Genomic DNA, 23,283 nt, shown 5'->3' on the forward strand with positions numbered 1-23,283 from the left:
GACGCCTGGAGGATTTTGAAAATAGGGCACGTCGCTGCAATGTCCGTCTGGTTGGTGTACCGGAGAACCCAGAACCCCACTCGGTGGATCTCCTGGTTGAAGATCTGGTCTTGAACCATCTTGCCCCTTCTGGTCTTACTAAGTTTTTCACAGTGGAACGTGCACATCGTGTTCCGGGGGGCAAAGGTAAGCCGGGAGCCCCGCCGAGACCTATTGTGGCGAAGCTTTTCCATTATAGAGACCGGGACGCTATCCTGCAGGCTTCGCGGGTAAAGGGCCCGGTGGCCTTTGAAAATGCCACGGTGAACTTTTACCCGGACTTTTCCCAACAAGTTCAGAGACAACGGATGGAATTTCGTGGTGCCAAGAAACGTCTTCGGGACCGGGGCCTACGCTATGCTATGCTCTTTCCCACCAGGCTTCGGGTCGAGTATAATGAGCGTACCCTTTTCTTTGATCGACCAGATGTTGTTAATGACTGGTTGGACTCCTTGCCTGACCATCCTCCTGAGACTGAGCCCGCCGCTCACCCTGGTGGTGCCGAAGGTGGTGCGGAGATCTGACTGTTCGGCTCTCATGTCTTACTTTGAGTACGCTTTCAGGAGTGTTGGCCGGCGTTCCTCTCCAGTATAATTATTCTGTCTTTAGTTTGTTTCTTTTCGTTCTTGGTGTGGTCGGGTGGCGGGTGGAACGGGGGCCTTTCCTCCTCCGGGGTCTTTGTGTAGAATAGGGGTTCTAGGGCGACAGGCACACTGCAGGTTGGGGTGGCTCTTTAGCTTTTTGCAGGGGTGCAGGGTGGGGGGTGTTCCTTCTCAGTTTGGGGGAGGGGGGTTGGGAAGTTTTTTCTTTTCTGTGTGTTGTTTTCAAGGCGGATTGCTCCTGTGTTTGCTGCTGTTTCTGATGTCGTGCTCATGGACGAGGGGTCTTGGCTCGGGTGGATGGGATGGGGGGTAGAGGGTTAAAATTCGTTTCCTGGAACGTTAACGGTCTGGGAGATCGTATTAAGCGTAGTGTGGTTTTGAAATGTATACGACGTTTATCACCGGACATTGTTTTCCTGCAAGAAACTCATTTGATTGGAAATGTTTGTTATGCAATGAATAGGTGGGGCTACCGCCTTGTGGCACACTCGGGGTTTACCTCCGGTTCCAGGGGTGTGGGTATCCTTGTTCGAACCTCCCTCCCCCTGGCAATTGATGAGGTGATTCAAGATGACCGAGGGAGGTATGCGGTCTTGGTGGGTAGATATGAGGGCCGCACCCTATCTCTCTTCAATGTTTATGTCCCCCCGGGTTTGCAGACTTCTACTTTCACCGATTTGGGCCGCGTCTTGTTAGATCTCCCTAATAGTACTCTCTTCCTGGCCGGGGATTTTAATTCGGTGCTTTCCGGCCTTCACGATCGCCATCCCCCTAGGGATACTCCGGCTGCTCAGCAGTGGTTGGGTGGGTTTCTAGATACCTTTGGCCTTGTGGACTGCTGGCGACTGTTGCATCCTACTCAGCTTCAATACACATTCCACTCTGGGGCACATGGCAGTTTGTCTCGGCTGGACTATTTCCTGATGCCCGCGGCCCAGTCATCGGCGGTCAGTGAGATTTTGCATTTGCCAAGGGGTATCTCTGACCACTCGCCGCTCTGGCTTCGTTTTGAGGTTGGGGTAGAGGCAGCGGGCCGAGTAGCTCCCATTAACCCATGGTACCTTTCCTCCCCTGAGACCCGTAGCCTCTTGCTCAAGTCCATGGATGCATATTTCCTGGACAACGAGGGGTCGGTCTCTTCGGCTGTGTCCCTGTGGGAAGCTTTTAAAACGGTGATTCGTGGACAGGCCCTTTCCTTGATTGTTGAGGCTAAGAAAGCCGGGAAGAGGGAGGTGGTAGACCTTGAGGGGGAGATTTCGGCTTTGGAGGACGAACTGGACTCTGGTGTCACGCCTGAGAAACTTCACGCCCTGGGTTTGAAACAATTTGCCTATAAATCCCTGGTCACGGACGCTGCAAAGGTGATGTTTCGAGAACAACAGGGCAGGTTATATGATGTGGGTGATAAAGCGGGTAAACTCCTAGCGTGGTTGGACAAGAAAGAAAGAGTTAATCGTGTGGTGCCTGTGATTCAGTCTGCGAGTGGTGAGAATGTGACTGACCCGATTGCCATTGTTGATAGTTTTGCTGAATACTTCCGTGTTGTGTATGCTCCCGTGTCTGTGAGGGATGTGGCTGACTCTCGCCTTCTGTTGCATGATATAGCTCTGCCCTGTGTCTCCGACTTGGACCGTATTGCTTTGGACTCCCCTATTACGGCTGATGAGATAGCCACTGCTATCCGTTCGCTTCGCTCGGGCAAAGCATTGGGCCCGAACGGGTTGCCTATTGAGTTGTACAAATTACGTCCCGATAAGATGGCGCCGTATCTCCGCGATATGTTTTTAGAATCCCGAGAGCGGAACATCCTCCCTTACGATCAGCGTTTGGCAACGATAGTCGTCATCCCCAAAGATGGTAAACCACGGGACCTTTGTTCCTCATATAGGCCTATATCCCTGTTGAATGTTGAACCCAAGGTTTTGGCTAAACTTCTGGCGTCCCGTCTTCTCTCGGTACTTGGTCCATCCAGATCAATCTGGTTTTATCCCGCATCGCAACACTGCTTTGAATCTACGTCGCCTTCACGGCGTGATAGCGAGGGCGGGGCTGTTGACGGAACCGGCCATTTTGGCGTCTTTGGATGCCTCCATGGCCTTCGATACTGTGGAGTGGCCCTATTTATGGGCGACTCTTGAGAAATTCGGATTCGGGTGCGAGTTTATTGGCTGGATTAAATTGTTGTACGCGGAACCTCTGGCACAAGTTGTGGTGAATGGTAAGGTGTCGGCTCCCTTCTCCTTAGGCAGGGGCACCCGCCAGGGTTGCCCCTTGTCTCCGCTGCTGTTTGCACTCGCTCTTGAACCATTGGCGGCTTGGCTTCGGTGGGAACCGTCCCTTCAAGGGATTCGTTGGGCCCCGGACTTCGAAGACCGCGTCTCGCTTTATGCAGACGATATCCTCTTGTATCTTACCTCCCCTCGTAAGTCTTTATCCGTTTTATTTGACGTTCTCGCGTCCTTTGGTGCTAACTCGGGCCTTGTAATTAACTGGACCAAGTCCTGTGTATATGTTTTATCTGGTGTCTTGCCTCCGTTGCCGAGTAGACTTCCCATTCAGGTGGCCCAGGATGGCTTCAAATACTTGGGGATTTTTGTTACTTTGGACTCGTCCCTTCGCTTTGATCGTAATCTCCTTCCCCCGTTGCTTAGACTACGTTTGGACGTTGCCCGCTGGCGTAAACTTCCCTTATCTCCCCTGGGTCGGGCGGCCCTGTTTAAAATGATGTCATTGCCGCGATTTCTCTACGCTCTCCAGAACTATTATGATCCTATCCCTAAGACCTATTTTCGGGAGATTGAGAGCCTTCAGAGACAGCTTATTTGGGATGGGCGTCCGCGCATTGCTCTCGCGAAACTCTCCATCCCGTGGTATGACGGGGGCATGGCGCTCCCCGACATTAAGAGATATTATTGGGCCTCCCACCTGTCTGCTATCAATCACGTTATGTTTTCGCCGGGTCGCAATCCGGCGTTCGAGATGGACAAACTTCAGCTTCCGGGAGGTGATTTTAATAGAGTGCTTTACTCTCGCTCCGCTGGGCGCCATCTTGTGGGACCTACGTTGACTGCTTTGACTGTGTGGCGTGCTGCGAATGTGAGCTTGGGCTGGGAAGATCGCTTGACGTTGGCGACACCGCTTTATGCTTCGGAACGTCTGGGCGGTCTCTGGTCTACCAAGGGTTTCGACCGTTGGGATGTGATTGGGATTTGTAAGGTGGGGGATGTGTACTCTAAGGGTTCTGTGCGGTCGTTTCAGGCCCTCCAGGCTGACTATGGCCTGAATGGTCGGGAATTCTTTCGTTATCTACAGGTCAGACACGCCCTTGCTTCGGTATTTGCTCCTGGTGATATGCCGCCTGATTCTTCCCCCCTTGAAGACCGTATCCTGGACGGGCATCTTCCTGATAGCACTATCTCCCTGATCTATAAAAAGTTGATTAATAATCGGGCCGACCTACTGGTCCGACTTCGGGAAGCGTGGGTGGGCGATGGGTTGGAACTTGATGATGAGGACTGGCAATCGGCCCTCTCCTCCCCGAAGGAGGTGGCTATTCCGGCTCGTCTCCGTCTGGTTCAACTTAAGATCCTTCATCGGGTGTACGTTACGGGACCGCGTCTGGTGGTGATGGGCTTTTCCTCCGACGGGTTATGCAAGCGTGGCTGTGGTTTGAGTGCAACTTTTTTGCATATTCTTTGGGAGTGCCCGATGGTGGCTGCTTATTGGGCGGCTGTGCTTGAAGTGATGGCTGTGGTGACAGGTGTGTCCTTGTGTCCGGAACCTCGTCGCTGTCTTTTGAATGTTTGGGAACCCACTGACTATTCGGTGGCCCAGACCAGATGGGCCACCCTGGGTTATATGGTTGCGAAGCGGGATGTAGCGCAACTCTGGGGGGCCTCTAGGCCCCCTGACGTCTCGAAATGGGAGGATAACATGGACTGGTCCATGTTCCGTGAGAAGACTGTCTATGTGGCCAGGGGCAGACCCAGGGCGTGGACGAAGGTTTGGGGTCAATGGAATGACTACCGTGGCGACATTTGTACTCCTCCCCTTGTAGGCACTGCTGAGATTACCCTGTCTCCCTAGGCGAGCGTTCCTGGAACCTTTCATACAGGGGATGTACTGGTGTTTCCGGTTCTCCCCTCTGATCTCCTCGCCCCTCCCCCCCCCCCCCCCCCCCCGATCTCCTTGGAGCTTGAAGCTCCGTTTATGTTCTCCTGCTGCTATGCCCCCTTTACGTCCTTTGGACCGACTGTCAGTACTATACTTTCGCCTTTTTGTGTGCTTGTTCTTTCATATAAAATAAAATCTGTTTTGTCCTGTATTTTGTGGGGAGTATTGCACTGTTGGTCTACTGTTGCCTCTGCGGGCATGTATCTTGTATTTCTACTCCTCTTTAGCGGCCAGCCCGTGTGGTTGTAGGCCCATCCTTGTATTTTCTTGCTTACTCCAATAAAGGTTTTAAAAAAAAAAAAAAAAAAAAAAAGAGTAAAGAATAGAAAGAAAAAAGCATTAGCAAAGTAAAGTAATTGACCCATCAGTTCTGGCATTAAAGTACACAAGTATTCATGCAAAATCCTGACACTACCAGTGCCAGAGCGCCAATGGCTGAAGTGGACTGGCCCGAAGCTTTATGCTGTAGTCGGAGGCATCATGCTGTGACTAGCGGTTGAACAGACCAATGTATGAAGACGGCTGATCCAAAGCCTCTCTGTGTATGTATACAGGAATGCATTGTTTTATGGGGGTGTATATACCAGAACTAGAAAGTTGATCTATCTCTAGCTGTAAAACTTACTCTTGACAATGCCGCTAGTCAAGTTGATCCATTAATCCCGTCATTAACATCTCTATGACTATCACCTTAACATTTCAAATGATTAATTACAACCCACCATAACAGCTTGTAGAATCTACTTTCTTGCCAGAGGGATGATATTTTAATGGTTAAATGCTGAAATATGTATTTACTTGTGGACCAATATATAACAAATATTACCCAAAACATTAGCTTTCCTTATAATGTTCTTTTTTAGTGAGAATTCTTTTAGATTACAAAGATTTCAAGTATTCTCCAATAAAACATTTTGTAACATATCTCAGTTTGAAAAGACTAACTCGCCCCTCTTCAACCTCCCGCCAGAGTCCTCCAAGTTCTATGGTGACTGTCACTTTTGGTTTCAACACCTCAGTGTGAGCATATTTTACTGTCTATTTGTTTGTGGCGTCCCTTTGAAAGTTGGCCAGATCATCTTCTCTCCTTCTTTTGATTCTGTATTGCTCATGAAGACTATGTGTCAGGAGTCCCACTAGCATCTCAGGGTGCTTAAGGTTCACGGGTAGGCAAGTAGTGGTGACTGGGATTGGGAATAGTCTATCAACCAAATGGCACTAAATTTGTCTCGATCATTCTAGGGATCCCGATTTAAAACACCCTTGTCAAAATAGACTGGAGTCTTCCAGTCTAGCTTAGTACCGTGTTGCTATTTCTTGCTTGACTGCCATGAGCATTTAATTATCACTCAGTCATTAATCGCAAGACCCTGTATATTATCAGGCCTTAACCCAAAAAATAAAGATTTCCAGATCTTCAAGGAATCCTATCACCGTCCTTATCCGCATGCGCGCTAGTGGTTTTCCCGCTGTACGCAGCGGTTTTTAAAAACCCACGTTACATGACGAGCTGAGCTCGTCATGAGTGTACGAGAGGCGTAACTCATGACTAGCTCAGCTCGTCATGAGCGTCGAAGGGGTTAAAATACTGAATATTTCTTTCCAACAAGTGAGCAGTATTGGGCAATTCCAACATTCATGTAGGTTGTCACCTGGTTCCACACACTGACGCCAAATATGTTCCTCTACCTGCGGGAACATATTGTGTAGTGTACATGGTGTTCTGCAGCAATGAAGCATTATCTTACAAAGTGCTTCTCTATTTTGCGCACTGTGAGTCGTTTGAGATGTTTCGCTATAAATTATGCCAGTGTTCTAAAGGAATCTGTCTGGCTAGGGCTGTATCACAAGCTTTCATGTTTGACCAATGTGGGGGTTTACCCTCAGTTACCAGTGCTTTATATACATTTGAGATTAGACCTTTTGTGGCAACATAGGCTATAAATAGATTCTCAAACGTTATCAGGTCTTCTGCCATATGAGATAGAACCCAGTGTTAAACTGAATAGAAGATAATGTTTTAATCTCAGGACTTTTAGAGGGGTTATCCCAAATACTGAATAAGGGATTTTCTATTTCTGAGTCAAAAGCTAGTGGGTTCTGATCTATCCTTTTGTTTATTCAAAGCAGGTCCCACAGGGATCTTCCTATTACCATCCTGAACATTTGAGCCCAATCATTTTCTGATTCTTGAACGGGCTAGTGAAAGGCTATTTTCACTTTTCTCAATGTTCGGTCCTCCCGGTCCTCCCTCCAGTTTGGGACACATTAGAATATTCCTTAATACTCTAGAATTCCTACCCCCACCCCTTCGCCCAGATAAGAGTCTCTTATTTTCTGGATGTTCTAGCCAGGATTTAAAAAGGAGTTGTCATCTTTCAATATCTGTTCCGATGTACATAAATACTGTGGGATAGTGTGACTTAAAATGCCCTTGCATGTTAGGAGTGATGTTCATACCCAAATATTTAATCTTGCCTTTCATCCACCTGAATGGCACTATTGTGGAGAGAATATCTCTCACATATTGGGTGAAGCACACGCTCAACATTTCAGATTTATCCAAGTTGACTTTGCATCCATATATTGAGCAACATGCTTTCAGTACAGTGGCAAATGCAAAAAGTGGCGGCTTCACCGCTAAGGCAGAGGAGCGTTGCTCCACTGAACAAAAGGAAAAATAAAATAAGAAGTATCGTTATTATGATTTTAGTTTTCCTATTTCATCAGTTGCTCTCAGGGCAGGGCTGGACAGAGCAGGGGGACGACTGCTTGGCCGGGACTTTTGAGCCGTCCTATGCACTGTGCATCTTTCCCACCGGGCTCTAGGCTGCATTACACAGCCTGGTGAGGAAGATGCAAAGCCTTCCATTCCCCATCTGAGTGCTGAACCACGGTGCTCAGACCAATCACAACACTGCATTGCAGCATTGTGATTGGCTCTGGGGAGCTTTAGAGCCTGTGTGCTTCCTGACTGCAGGAAGAGAAGGACCATGACAGAGGAGAGGCGGGGGCCGGCTGTTACAGGTAAGTGGTTTTTTTTTGTCGACTCTCCCCCTTCCTCCCCCACCCACCCCACCAACTGGGTCGGGTAGCGATCAGTCAATATTAACAGAATGTAATCTGCAAAAAGATGCATCTTTTTTTTTTTAAAACAGATTTTATTAGTTGCATGGTAGAAATACATCATGTAATTCTCTGAGCACCAGAGACAATCACTAGAGCAAATGATCAATGACTGTAGCATGCAAACATTTTCATAGGCGGTTAATCAGGAGAAAAAAAATCACACAAAGAAATGTCCAGTAGTGCAAAAAAAAAACCCGCCCTTTTAACCCCCCCTCAACTCCCCCCCCCTCCCATGCGTGCTGCTGCCTACTCCGTCCGTATCGCGCCATGCACCTTACATCGTTCGCCATTACAAAGGTCATAAGGCCCTCAGATTAACTGCACAACCTCCTCCTCTATGGGTGGGTCCAGGCCTCGATAGTCTGCCCACCGCTTCCAAATTTTATAGTGCTTGAGAGGGCACCCCCGTGCGACATATACAGGCTGTTCCAGACCCATGCCGAAGTCTATCCCGTTCTGCCAAGCTGTAAAGGAAGGAGCGCGAGGCGCCTTCCAGGATCTCGCTATGTCCCTCTTGGCCAAGGTCAGCCCCAACAGTAGTAAATGACGCTTGTATCTGTTGCCCCCAACCCCAGCCAGTACATGAAGGAAAGCCAGCCTAGGGTCCCTCTGCAGCTCCCAAGCCAGTACCTCATTCAAACACTGAAACACTCTGTCCCAAAACCTCTGAAGAGCCCCACAGCCCCACACTGTATGCAGCAGCGTCCCCACCTCTGAGTTGCACCTAAGACAAGTCGGGGACGCAATCAATCCTGCCCTCCACAGGCGCTGTCTAGTGTAATATGTACGGTGAAGGTACCTGAATTGTATCAATCGCAAGCGCGTGGAAACGGCCGCTCCCCTAGGTCCTTCCAGGGCCTCCACCCAATCTTCCTCGTCAAGCTCCCCAACATCCCGGTCCCAAAGAGATGCATCTTGTGTATTATTCTCTAAAGGGCGTTCTTCTTAATGCAGCAGAATTTCTAATTATCTGGCTAAAGTGGTAATGTCAATGGGCAAAGCAAGCAACAAGGGTGAGAGAAAAACCACATAATTCCCTCTTTGACGTTGAAATGAAGATGTTTGTCTCCAACTGTAAGGATTGAAGAAGAGGGGTTTGTATAATTAACTCACATATAGTTTTGCATTATGGGGCCTATTTATATCTTAATGAGAACTGGTTTAAAACAAATTATCAGTTGAACCAGTCAAATGCCTTTTCGGTATCAAAGGCTAGGATTACCACGAGATCTTCAGCCAGATTTATCAATATATGAAGCAGTGCAACGTAGCAAGACAACTTGCTGTGTTGCATCAAATCCAGACGGCAAAGCATGGTGCATCACTGCTCTCTACATTGGCACATTATGTGCTGCCAAGCACCAACACAGGCATCCTTGCGCCATGGTGCAAGGTGCCTGTGTTGCAGGCAGGATTGTTTTTGTGCAAAAAGGCACACCTTCCTGGACAAAAACAATCCTTAGAAACGTTTTCCTCTTTCTAAGTGTGTTGCATTCCGCAGCACACTTACAAAGAGGAAACAACAAGGAGGAATAAAGATATTTCTCCACACTATGCCTCTATCAGTAAGGAGTACAATTTTTAAGCATTCCCAGGCTTATTACTCTTAGTAAATCTGGGAATGCGGCAAAAAGCATTGGGGGATGCATGAGAATTCCCATTTAACTACTTCCCAGTGCAGAGTAATGCAACGGAATGACTTGCGCTGCCTTGCATTACTCTAGATTTACCAAGCCACGCAGGACCACACAAGGTGGCTTTGCGTGGCTCGGTAAATCGGACTTCAGCATTGCGATACCCTTGTGTCACCTTGCATGATGCAAGGGCAATGCAGTGGCTTGATAAATCTAGCCCACTGTGCTTGTTAGGCTTGTGTATCAATTGTGGAACCTCCACTGTATGTTATTAAATGTTTGTTTGCCCGAGAATGAAACCCATTATTCTGGGTCAATGAGTCTGGGTAATAAAAGATCTGTGCCCAGATTTAAAAAGATTTTGCGTCAGGGTTGCGTCACTTTTTTCATGCAACCCGATGCAAAATCCATTTTGGTATTTAGAGAGCCTTGCAAATGTTGATTTGTGTGGCTTTGAATTAGGTGGGTGTTTCATGATTGGTGCATGAGCATTCCCCTGCATCCACCCATGGATTCTGCCACAAATCCATATTTACAAAGAGATGTGGATATGGGTTTGCGCCAAAATGGTGCATCTCCCTGGGGATATATTAATGAGAACAAATATGTTCATTTCTCCCCGAGATTACCTTTTTGCATGGGCCTGCAAAAGACTCCATGGATAGCTTTTGTGCAGTAAGGTACCCTTTCCTGCGCAAAAACTATCCTGATAATAATGCAGACACCCTTACAGGCTTTGGATAGTGCTTTTAGCGTAGCTGTAGACTTTCCAACCACTGAGGTGCGTGCCATGTGAGTGCCTGTTGAATTCTGGTGAGGGTACCTAGCTAAAATCTCCCTTCTATGCTAATTCTCCCTTCTGATAAGTCTCCTTCTAACTGTAGTCATTTCTGGTGAAATTTGTCCGGTTTTTACTTTAGAGTGTATTAGGCCTCCAATGTAATGTGTTTATTTCCCTATTTTGCATAGCACTTCCATGTATCTCCCGTCACCACTTCTTTTATAGTGTGTGTCATAACAATATGCAGCTCTCTGTAAAGCGCTGTTACAATCTTTTCTGTTGAGCAGAAGCATTGATCTGTACTGGGTATTACTTGTTGGATACCAATGCAGTATCTTTTACGAGGAGGTCTGTCTTTGTGTGAGCAATAAATGCTTAGCACTACCCTCTGATAAGCCCAACTGCTGCCTCACACGACCACACAAGAGAACATTTGGGTTATCATTTTAGCCACTGTCAGCAAATTGGGGTTTGCCTGGACACTTTACAGAGTTTACCCCGTTGTGGTCCACTTTATAAAGAGACAACGTTCTACATAAGCACATTACAGCAGCCCATCATGCATGCAAGCTGAGGGGGTGGGGGAAGCAGAACCATGCTGCAACAGTTACCACTGTTAACAAACGTGCACTACTTTTTTACTAGCCAATTAATAAAGGGAGAGGGCACATATTTGTTCCGTAATCCTGTTTTCTTTCCCTGCCCACCCTGACAAGCTTGTGTGCTTTTGCACGTTGATGGGGTAACGCCCTGCTCAACCATCTCTACAATTGCCCGGAAACCTACCCAGAAGCCTTCAATCATGCTGTTTGTCTTGTCACAAGGCCACAACGAACCTGCCATCACTCCTATCCCAGGAATCAGTACTTCCTTTCCCTTGCAACAAGCTTCAAGTTCAAGTATTATTGCATAATTTAAGAGAGACTTAAACAAGCAGACACGACCATTGGCGGAGCAAAAGTATCGAGGGGGCTGTTGTAGACAAAGGAAATATCCCCCTCTGCACACTTTTGGGTAGTGAAAGACAGCCATAATGATAATGAAATGGGCATCTCACACTGTTTGGCCCAGTGTCACTGCACCTTCTCCACTGATCATAGCTACGCCCCTGAACCATACTGTCTCATCAAAAAGCAAGTGGTCAAACAGCAACACAGAGCCATACCTCTGTCTACATGCAAATCCAGAGACTTGCAAACAAGCATTCTCAAGTTTACACTTTGCATTGAAAACCTCCGACTGGACACAAGTCAGTCCTAAACTTCCCACCAGTTTAGTAAGAAAAAACTAAAAACTTTACTCTTTTCAAAATTTCTGGCACCCTAATAAGTCATCTCTCCTGCCTTTCATAGGTTGCAATGAATATTGTATTGTAATTCTCAGGTCTGGTTTGACAATGCAGCTATCCGCATAACCTACTGTTGTGAATGCTTTAAAGTATACATTCAGTGTGTGTTGGCTTCGTCCAGAAGAGTGTTTGTCTCACCTCATGCTATTAGCTGTTTCGAGTATCTTTCCATCACACTTGCAGTGCTTGCATAGCAAAGCACGAGAGACTTTACATCTCAAACGTACACTGAATCATCACAAATTAATTCTTTATCCTAACGATGCACTGTATGCAAAAAATATATATTTTGAAAATCACAGAAGCAGGACTTTTTAAAATGCTTTTAGCGAGGATTCAGAAGGCACACCAGACCTACTGGCTTTGCCAATGCATGTTTAAATATGTCTTCAATTATCCGATATAATACTCTCACAAGTCTAAATTCTTTGATATTTGCTGCGTATCGCTTTATAAATATCATATATATATACTGACACTGCTGGGGATCATTTCTTAATTCTATATTTTATTCACTCTTTAAATATATATATATATATATATATATATATATATATATATATATATATAGATATGTTCAGTCAATTTCAGGAAGCACACAAAGCGAGGAAATCCACAAGAAGTCTCTTAATGAAGGTGCAATTCTTTATTGGTAATCTTGCCAGCAGTCACCCCATTAGAACCGGCATGCCAAGTTTTAGCCAGACGCGTTTCAGGACCAGATGTCCTTTCATCAGTGGCGGCAGAAGAATAAGGAGTTCGCGCTGCACACACACAGTTTTAAATTCCAAACACCTCTCCCAAGTGGGCGTGCCGTCCTGCGGCCTCCTGGTGCTCGTAGTCCATGTGCACTGTATTACCTGATAGGTGCGCGCTCACTTACTCCAAGTTCGTGCAAACAAAGTGTTACCCATGTGGGTTGATGCCTGATTCCCATGTTGTTGCTGCCCTGCTTTCTAGAAACCAAACGCACCCATGCATGCTCCGCCCTGAAATGGAGCATGCACACCTTCCTCCCGATGATCCCAGCTAGTTCCACAGCCGGGGCGGGCCCGCACCAGGAGGCCGCAGGACGGCACGCCCACTTGGGGGAGGTGTTTGGAATTTAAAACTGTGTGTGTGCAGCGCGAACTCCTTATTCTTCTGCCGCCACTGATGAAAGGACATCTGGTCCTGAAACGCGTCTGGCTAAAACTTGGCATGCCGGTTCTTATGAGGTGACTGCTGGCAAGATTACTAATAAAGAATTGCACCTTCATTAAGAGGCTTCTTGTGGATTTCCTTGCTTTGTGTGCTTCCTTAAATTGACTGAATATATATATATATATATATATATATATATATACACACACATAACTAAAAATCCAATTCATGCCCCCTAAAAGAAAGTTAAAAATGAATTCATACCGATTTATGCACATCTGTCTTAGACAACAATAAGACCTGGCTACATTAGAAATAGAAAATGGCTGTTTTTGTAGTCCTCGCTTACCATATCCTATTGACAAGAGTTTCCTCTTCATGAAGATAGTTCTGCCTTTCCTGCTCCACCAACACGCGCTGGCGCTGCACCGGATCCTCCAGCCTCTTGACTGCTTCAATCACTCGGCTATTGATTTCCATCTCTGTCTTCTTCATCATTGCCCTCAGCGTATCCTGGTTCTGCAGCTGTTACACAAAAGAAATCAACTTCAGTATTCACCGCCTAGAAACTGGATGTGCTGCAGTCTGCAGAAGTTTGATAACATCCTCAAAAAAAGCAGGCATTGCAGCTTGTTTTTTTTTTTACCCTATCAAATTTCATACGTAATTAGTGTTTCCTGTGCATATAAAATGACTACAGTCTGGAATTTTGGTTTCCTTTTTCAATACTGCAGGTGCCTTGTAACAACAAGCAGATGAACAACAGAGCCTGGTATCATCATGTCCCAGTTGTAAGTGGAATTGCTTCTCCCTTTTAAAGTTAGTGAAGAAATTATACACCGACCTCTTCATCCACTGGTCTGCGGTCTGTTGTGTCATTCACATTTTGCAATCTTCCACTACTACAGCATGGGGCACTGGGCCGGCCCACTTGAGCTACTGGCGACCTCACTGAGTAACGTTATTCTGCACATCCACACGCAAAGCAGTTACATTCCATATCCGGGAATAATGGTAATGTGTGCTTTTTAAGACCAAACATTTTTGTCTTTTTCCAGTTTGGTTTTAATATTGGTGAGGGCTGGGTAGCTTCCACAACATTTTCGAAAAAACCATGGCAAAGCAAAACAAGCATTAACAAACGCCAGACCAAATTGGTTTGCCAATGCTTGTTTGGTGCACTAATTTGCAACATAAGAATACTGGGGGCTGGAAGTAGCAGAGGCCTTCCACTCTCCTACTGTGTGAAGAGTATATTAATCTGCTCACATCTGTTTGCAAACATTATGTGCAGCAGTGAAAAGGGTGAGAGAAGAAAAAAAATCAGTATATGTTGACCATGTGGAGAAGGTCTTCTTTGACAGAACAATGGAGATAAACAGCAGTGCATTTGGCGCCAAAGTCTGCTAGAACAGGGAGGCAGCGACAGTTTGCATGAAGCAAAAGCAAGAAGCTTTATCAAGATGAATTTAAGCACATAAAATCATATCCAAAGAATGCTTAGAAGTAGAGTCTTATTCTGCTCAGGTAGATGGATCTTTGAGGAATCTATTATACACACTGAAAGTTGTGGCGCGGCTCTGCCTCTCCACGCTGAATTCTTATCCAGACTAAACTACTATGGACCATAAGCCCGGTATTTTGGGAGGCAATATCACACCCGGTAAATAGCACTGGTTGTGGTAATTACTTAGGGCCAGATGTAGGTAATTCCGATTTACCGACTCTTAAATACCGACTCATACCGAATCGGTATTTAAGAGTCGATAAATTAGAAGGAGGCAGATGTAGGTAAAAAATTACCGATTCTGTATTTCCCATTGATTCCTATGGGCCTTGAAGCCCATAGGAATCAATGGGAAATACAGATTGGGTATTTACAGAATCGGTAAATACCGAATCCTGGCAGGGGGAACGGGGTGTCACTTTGATACCCTGTAGCACCCCAAATGCAGGCTTGTGTGCCATGTGGCACACATACATGCCCTAAGGGCATGTCTGTGTGTCACATGGCATAGGTGTACATGCACAGATATGCATGTACACTGAAATTCAGTATTTTACCACCCAATAGGATTGGGTGGTAAAATAAGAAATCCTAAGGGCCTGTGGCACTGCAAACTGTGCCACCTACATATGGATTTACAGAATCGGTATATTTACCGATTTGGAAAAATACCGAAGTGGTAAATTTACCGAATCGGTAAATATACCGATTCTGTAAATTCCGACCCACCTACATCTCAAAAGCCAAATACCGGTCTGTAACGGCCGAAATCGGCCGTTACGGACCGGTATTTGGCTACCTACATCTGGCCCTTAGTGTATTACTCAGTGGCGGCTGGCACGTATTAGGGGTTGCGAGGCAGAGGACTTTGGAAAACAAATATCACACTTATCTCTTTACGACTGCCGTCTCTCCTTCGTGGTGACGTCTAGCCTCAGCTTCTCTTCCTGAAGAGTCGAGGAAGCAGGAAGCACACAGGCTCCCCTAAGGCAATCACGACGCTGCTGTCACCTGCATCGTTATTGATTTAAGCGCCATGGTTCGAGCTCAGACAGGGGCTGGGCGCCTGTGCAAGTTCCCCACCCAGGCTATGCAATACAGCCAGGTGGCCTTCCAAATCTTCATGCGCACTTTAGAAAGTGCCCACCAGTCCTCCCCCTCCTGGCTGTGGCCGCCCCACAACTGGCTTCAGCACAGAGAAATGTTTCCTTTTTTGCACTGCTGAAAAGCAGTGGGGCAACGCGGAGGAGCCGCCACTGGTATTACTAACTAATTCCTAGCTTTGTAGATCAAAAGAGACATAACAATCACTACAGGCCATTCCTTATGTATTTCTTCTTTAGGACCACTTGCCCCGGTTTTGTCACCCCTTTGTCACCCCTTTGTGCCGCACTTCAAGTTCGAAGACAGCATATGCCTGTAACTGGTCATTTTTCTTATATGTGTGGTGCTTGCAACAAGTTGGCTAAGTGGATTAAATGGATTGCTACCCAAATAACTTTGTTGCTAAAGATATATTTATTTAAACAAAAAACATATTATATTTATATATATATATATACACATGTGTGTGTGTATGTGTATGTATATATATGTATATGTAGGTATGTATGTATATAGGGAAAGCGGCTGCCACCAAAGACTGTCTCTGGTATGATTTCCGAGCAGCTTTGAAAGGTCACTTTGGACCGAAACGCGCCAGGACTATCAGCGTTAAATGAATTAAAAGTATCTGTCTGTGAACCCCGTGAGTGCGACTCTGTTTCTCCACGTGGTGGAAAGTTTGGTATAATATTAAGCAGCGTGGTTCAGCCGCAGGAGTTACGCACAATCAGCAAGCGCACCATGCTTTCCCGGTTGGAACCTAAGGTTGTGCTCGTGAAGGCGGAAAAAGGAAAGTGGCTGCCACCGAAGACTGTCTCCGGTATGATTTCCGAGCAGCTTTGAAAATGAGCTGATTTGGAGTATAAGTGTTTACGGACATTGAACAAACAACACTAAAGGAAATTAAATGCACCACCCACCGGAGGGTTTCAAGAGTTACTGTCTAATGAACTACATGTACCAGCATGCCGTGAAAAAATTACACTGACCACCAGAGGGCTAAAAACTATAAAGGAAGGCAATCGCTGTGGGAACGTTAACAGTAAAAAAGGGTTCGTTGCTTACCTTTGAGAAAGGTCACTTTGGACCGAAACGCGCAAGGACTGCCACAATCAGCGTTAAATGAATTAAAAGTATCTGTCTGTGAACCCCGTGAGTGCGACTCCGTTTCTCCACGTTGTGGAGAGTTTGGTGTAATATTAAGCGGCGAGGTTCAGCCGCAGGAGTTACGCACAATCAGCAAGCGTGCCATGCTTTCCCGGTTGGAACCTAAGGTTGTGCTCGTGAAGGCGGAAAAGGGAAAGCGGCTGCCACCGAACCACCGAAGACTTTCTCCAGTATGATTTCCGAGCGGCTTTGAAAATGGGCTGATTCGGAGCACGAGTGTTTACAGACATTGAACAAACAACACTAAAGGAAATTAAATGCACCACCCACCGGAGGGTTTCAAGAGTTACTGTCTAATGAACTACAGGTACCAGCTTGCAGTGAAAAAATAACACTAACCACCAGAGGGCTAAAAACTATAAAGGAAGGCAATCGCTGTGTGTACATTAACAGTACAAAAGGGTGCGTGGCTTACCTTTGAGAGAGGTCACTTTGAACCAAAACGCACCAGGACTGCCACTATCAGCGTTAAATGAATTAAAAGTATCTGCCTGTGAACCCCGTGAGTGCGACTCCGTTTCTCCACGTGGTGAAAGTGCCCTCTTTCTGCATGGTAGCCCCCACATTTTGCTGAACTGCTGATGTTCTTTGACTGAGTGTGCCCTGGGCTCCTGCAATCAGGTACCCAGGGCCTAAGTTCTTTCCTTAAAACTGCATTGAAAACAAAACCCAATTGGCATCTCTGGTCACAGGCCAGTCCCTGGTAAATGGTACCACAGGTACCCAGGGCACTGTGACCAGAGAAGACCCTTAAGGGCTGCAGCACTTATTGTGCCCCCCTTAGAGGCCCTGTACCACTACACTCACACACTGCATTTGCAGGCTGCATGTTTTCATGCAGAACAAAGTGAAGGGTCGACATGGCACACATCCCTGTGTGCCATGCCTACAACTCACAGCCCTGGCATAGATTAGTCACCACTCTAGCTGAGTGCACTATACCAGTGGTGAGCGTACAGGTGCATGAGCCCTGTACCCCTACAGTGTCTAAGTCCATTCTTAGACATTGTAAGGGCAGTGCTGCCATTAAGAGTATATGGTGCTGGGAGTTTGTCATTACGAACTCCACCGCACCATAATGGCTACACTGAAAACTGAGAAGTTTGGTTTCAAACTTCTCAGCACATTAAACCCACACTAATGCCAGTGTGGGATTTAATGAAAAATGCACATAGCAGGCATCTTAGTAACGACCTACAACTAGTGTCCAGGCTGAGTGGCTGCTTTCAGCTGTCACCACCAGAACTGCTGTTGGACCCCTGGGTCGAGAGACTGCTGCTTTCGGGGGCCTGAAACAATGCACATCCTGGGACAAGGTGCCAAGCTTCCTCCTCCAGGATGGGCATGGTCCACAAAGGGGAAGCTTCAAAGGCTTGCCGCCTTTGTGAGCTTCCCCAGGCCACTTGCTGTTTTCAGCAACTGGTCCCCAGTGGTTCTAACCCCCACTTTGGGTGGAAAAACCGGCGGGAAAACGAGTGAGGAAGAGAGGTGCGCCCACCTCTGCCAACTCCACCCCTCAGGTGGGGGAGGCAAGGAAGCACAACTCTCAGTCCCCGCCACATTGCAGATGGGGGGGGACTCCGCCAAACAGGGAAAGGCTTATGCCCGCCTCCCACTGGAGGGTGGCAAAATATGGGGTGTACCCAACCCAGGGAATGGAACCATTGATCCCAACCTTTTTACCTACCTGCAACGCCCCTAAATCTAGTATTTAGGGGCACCCCTGCACCTTACTTTCTCAGACAAGAACCTGCAACAAGAAAAGAAGAAGAAGGACCGTACAGCCATTCCAAATTTAACAAGAGGAGGACGCCAACTGACTTGACTAAAGGATTTTTTCTAGCACACAACAAAATTTAAGTGTCTGTAAATTAACTGTGCAGATATTTCAAAATATATCAGAATTAGGAAAGCACAAATGAAGCACTTTTTTGTAATTCTGAAGTGTGGTGGAATACGATCAAAACAAATTAATACACTAGGTGATGACACTGCCACACAATCATTTGTGTGTTGTATACTTTTATCAATAAAAATGTATGTCTATGTAATTGTAATGATTATTTCAGTTGAAAATATGTTGTCTGTAATGGCAATGCTCTACCACACCATGCCACTCCACGATACACCCCTCCACTTTACAACACTCTATGCCCCTCCATTGTACAACACTCTACTTCACTCTATGCCCTTCCACTGTACATTCTACTTCACTCTATGCCCCTCCACTGTACAACATTCTACTCCATGCCCCTCTACTGTACAACACTCTATGACACACCACTTTACGACACTCCACGACACTCCTCGTCACTCTACGCCCCACCACAACATTCCACTCCACTCTAAGACACTCTATGATATGCCTATTCACTCAGTCACTCCACTCCACTCCACTGTATGCCACACTACGACACTCTACACAACTTCCTCTAGGCCACTTTACTTTACTCTAAGACAGACTACCACACTATACCACTCCACTCTATGCCACTACACTTTGTCAACCTATGCCACTCCATAAGACTCTACTCCACAAAACTAAACTCCACTGTATTCCAGTCCACTCCACTCTGCAATGCTACTCCACTCTACACAGCTCCACTGTATGGCACTCCACTCCCTCCACGGTACTCTAAGCCACTCCATTCAATGGCACTCTACTCCACTTCATGCCATTCCACTCTACAACAATCTATACCATGACACCCTACTTCACTGTATGCAAACCCCTCTACACAACTCCAAGCCACTTTACTTCAGTCTACGACACCCCTCTACTTTTGTCATTACACTCTACTCTCTCCACAACACTCAATGTAATCTACAACACTCTACGACACTCTAATCTATGCCACTTCCATTCTATGACACTATTCTATGCCACTCCACAACAATTTACATCATTCTATACCACAACAATCGACTCCATGCAACTCCCTCCACTTTACTCCGATGTATGCCACTCCCTTCTATGCTAATCTACGATGCTCCACACCACTCCACTATATGGCACTCTACGCCCCTACACTCTACGTCCTTCCACTCTACACTACGCCACTCTACACTTCACTCAACTCTTCACCACTCCATGACACCGTTTGCATTTCCACTCAATGGCACTCTCCTCTATGCCGCTAACTCTTAGCTATGCAGAACAGCAGCCACTATCGTATACAACCAGGCTAAAACACATTGGCAAAGCCAATAGCTCTAGCATAGGAGAGACCTATTGGTTTTGCCAATGCCTATTTCTCATCTCAAATGCAGTTCAATAAATCAATCTGAATTGTAGAGTGCTTCTTGTCACCCGTGAGGGTATCCATTGATTAGCCGGAAAAAAACAGGTCTTCAGGGCCTTTCGGAACTCTGAAAGAGATGGGGAGGTCTGTAGATAAGGATAGCTTTTTCAATGTTTCCGCTGCTGGGTAGGAGAAAGGAGTAAGGAGTGACCTCCGCATCTGCTATGTTGGATGCGGGGGTGAGTGTTATACAAAGGGATGCGGAGGGGAGGTATCTAGTAGGCTGTTGGAAGTTCTGGTGGTGGTTGAAGTAGGCAAGTCTGCAGTTGTTTAAGGCCATGTATACATGGGTCAGGAGCTTGAAACTGCAACTTTTATGTAGAAGGAGCCAGAGGAGTTCTCTGAGGTAGGGGTGATGTAGGTTCATCTATGGAGATCCAGGGTGAGTATGGCTGCGGTGTTCTGTATGATCTGTAGTCAGAGGAGGAGGTGAGCTGGTATCCGTGCATAGAGAGCATTGCCGTAGTCCAGTTAGCTGGAGATGAAGGCCTGGGTGATGGTGTGTCTTGAGCTGTGGGGTCGCCATTTGAATATCTTACCAAACATGCAGAGGATGAAGAAGCAGGAGGAGGAGACCGAGTTAACCTGAGTTGTCATGCTTAGTTTGTTGTCCAGAATGATGCCTAGGTTCCTAGCGTGGTCAGTGGGGGTAAGAGTAGGACCAGGTTCTGAGTGCCACCAGGATATGTCCCATGGGGAGGTTTTGTTTCCGAAAATCAGTAGCTTTGTTTTTTCTGATTTGAGCTTTAGGGAAAGGATTAGTTGTGTGTCGTCGGAGTAGGATAGGATGTTGAGTCCATGGGTTTTGGCGATGCTGGCCAGAGGTGTCATAATTGTTGAATAAGTTAGGGCTGAACAGGGATTCTAGGGGTATTCCACAGATGATTTCCTTGGGTTTGGTGATGAAGGGGAAAGGCAGACTTTTTGCGTTCCCCGGTGAGGAAAGGGGCGATCCATTTGATTGTGACTTCTTTGATGTTTATGTTGTGCATCATTGTGATGGGTCTGCGTTGGGAGACAGTATCAAAGGCTGCTGAGAGATCTAGGTGGACACAGCCACAGTCTCTATTCAGTCGAGTAGGGCTTAGATGTCAGTAGCCGCAATTTAGGCTCTCTCGTTGCTGCGGAATCCGGATGGGGAGGGGTTGAGTCGGAGGTTCTATTTCCAGATTTGAGGAGAGTTGAAGAGCACTTTGCTGTTATTAGAGCTGATTCAATGCATGAGGCTAAGGGCTTTTTAGGTCTCGGCCTGCGTAGGCTGCGCTTGCGTAGTCTCGCTGGCGAGATTTTATGTTTTAGAGTATGGGGCTTAAACCCGCCCCTCTTCTTAGGCTGGCTTCCTAAACGGAGGCCAGCCATTGGAGAAGACGGGCATCTTTCCATTTAAGCTCCGTCTTTTTCGGATTGAGGGGTGTGTCTTTTAGTTTCTTTCTCTCCTCTTCCCATTGGCTGGAATTTTACATTCAAGCCAATTGAAAGAGGAGAGAACGAAAAACACGCCCCCCAGTCCGAAAATGACGGGGCGTTTTGGAGATCCATTTTTGCAGGACCTCGGCGAAAGATGGTGTGCTTCTCGCTGGTTCCTCCCCTGCCCCAGTCCTCCATAACGCAGAACCCCCGTTGGGAAAAAGACACTGCTTGCCGGTCAACTTACCGAGGTCTTCGCACGTGTGGGTTGGCCGAGATTGAAAGTGGCCCGAGCGGCGGCTGAAGGAGGAGCAGGAAGCCGAGGAGAGGGGCCGAGGCAGGTGGGTCCTGCGGGGGCGCTTGGTTCCCTGAACATGGACTCTTCCAACCTCCAGCCCGGAAGCGGTGGTAGAGGGTAGGGAAGCCGGGGAGGCACCGGCAGCCGCGACCACAACAAAGCCCGGCGCCCGCCATGCATGCGGACTGCAGGCTGCTGCCGCTGGGGCGCGCATAGCGGGGACGGCTGTCCGAGCCTGCCCGCTGCTGCTGGCCGCCTTGCTGTTGGGCACCGGCTGGAGAGGCCCCTAAATAAAACATTTTGCGGTGTGGGGTGGAAGGGTCTTTCGTATAAACCTCGCTAGATGCCTGTTGAGGCAGTAACTGGTACAGGTCTGAAAGTAGTGCAAGAGTTGTCTAAGTGCAGACCGGCGATTGTTTGCAATGCAGCGAGATTTTAATGCAGTGCGACTGTGTCTGGCAGCAGTGTAGTGGGGATTACCAAGACACTCTGTGGGACTGTTTAGTGCTGTAAGCTTCGCAAAGTATACTGCAGTGGGCGCGTTTGCAGTGGTGGTGTTGCACAGCGCAGTGTGAGGGGCCTGGCTGCAGTGCAGTGCGAGGCCCAACTGCTCCACAGTAAGACGTCTTGCAATAGCGTTTAGAGGCCCTCCCCCAGTGAAATGAGATTGCGAGGCTGCGGAAGGACAGCTTGTGAGGCCCTGCTGCAGCGCACTGTGCTAGGTACTGTCTCCCTGAACCTCATTCATAATGCGCCCCTCAAGGTGTGGCCGACCCGGCAGGTGAGCCCCGGGCCGCGCTCTCGGACTGCCCCCTCCCTCCGCCTTCCCTTTCTCCGCCCCCCGCCCGGTTTAGCTCAGTTCACTGGCAAAGGCTGAGGAGGAGGCCGAAGAGCAGAGCGCCCTGCACAACGTCCCCCGGCCTGGAGGGGCGGCGTGCAGGGAAGCAGCCGGCTCGGTGAGGACATCTTGAGGGGGAGGAGGGGGGTACGGTGTGCACGGTGAGGCCACCACCACCACGCGCTCCTGGGCCTTGCACGGAGTCCCCATGTCTGGAGGTCCAGTGTGATGGGGAGATGTTACGGAGGAGGGGGGAGGAGTGGAGTGGAGTGTGATAAGGGCATCCCGAGGGAGGGACCCACCACAACCTTCCAGGCGAAGGGGGTGTCTGCAGCGAGCCACGCCAGGCTGTGCAGCGGTTGTGCGCTGCCGGCTGCAGACCTCACTTTGGTGGACAACGCTCTGGCAGATTGCATCCCTTTGGACGTGCCTACGGCGTCCTCTGTTCCATTCTCTCTGATAGAGACAACCCCCAGGATCACGAAGACCCTCACCCTTTGATGTCCTCCCCTGAGAACCAGGTCGTCATCAGCAGCCCCACGTCTACCACAGTAGTGCAATTTGTAAGCGATTTTTGTTACACAATTAACATTGGTGGCTGGGAGTTAGCTTGAATGAGAGTTTGTGTATGTTTCATGTGAAAGAGCTCAGCGCAGCCACTCATAGTGCATGTAGGCCAGAGTGGGCGGGCACTTGTACTTCAGTTGCTTCCAGTGGGATCCGCAGGATTCTCGAACCCAACCCAGTCTCTCTAGGTTACCTCTCCTTAAGGTCCCTCGAAGAAATGCTTCTGTTTTGGAGTTTCCACCAA

The 23,283-nt window shown here is 47.6% G+C and overlaps 1 protein-coding gene across 10 annotated transcripts in view; it reads right to left on the reverse strand.

The window, feature by feature from the left end:
• KIAA1217 (KIAA1217 ortholog) overlaps window positions 1-23,283 on the reverse strand; it is a 1,321,668-nt gene that overhangs the window by 84,851 nt on the left and 1,213,534 nt on the right. For all 10 annotated transcript variants that reach the window (XM_078663443.1, XM_078663442.1, XM_078663445.1 and 7 more), the window contains one exon: window positions 13,199-13,374. In XM_078663443.1, the coding sequence (XP_078519569.1) occupies window positions 13,199-13,374 (176 nt within the window). The remainder of the gene's footprint in view (window positions 1-13,198; window positions 13,375-23,283) is intronic.

This window comes from Lissotriton helveticus, chromosome 10 (genome assembly GCF_964261635.1).
Source record: "Lissotriton helveticus chromosome 10, aLisHel1.1, whole genome shotgun sequence".
NCBI lineage: Eukaryota > Metazoa > Chordata > Amphibia > Caudata > Salamandridae > Lissotriton > Lissotriton helveticus.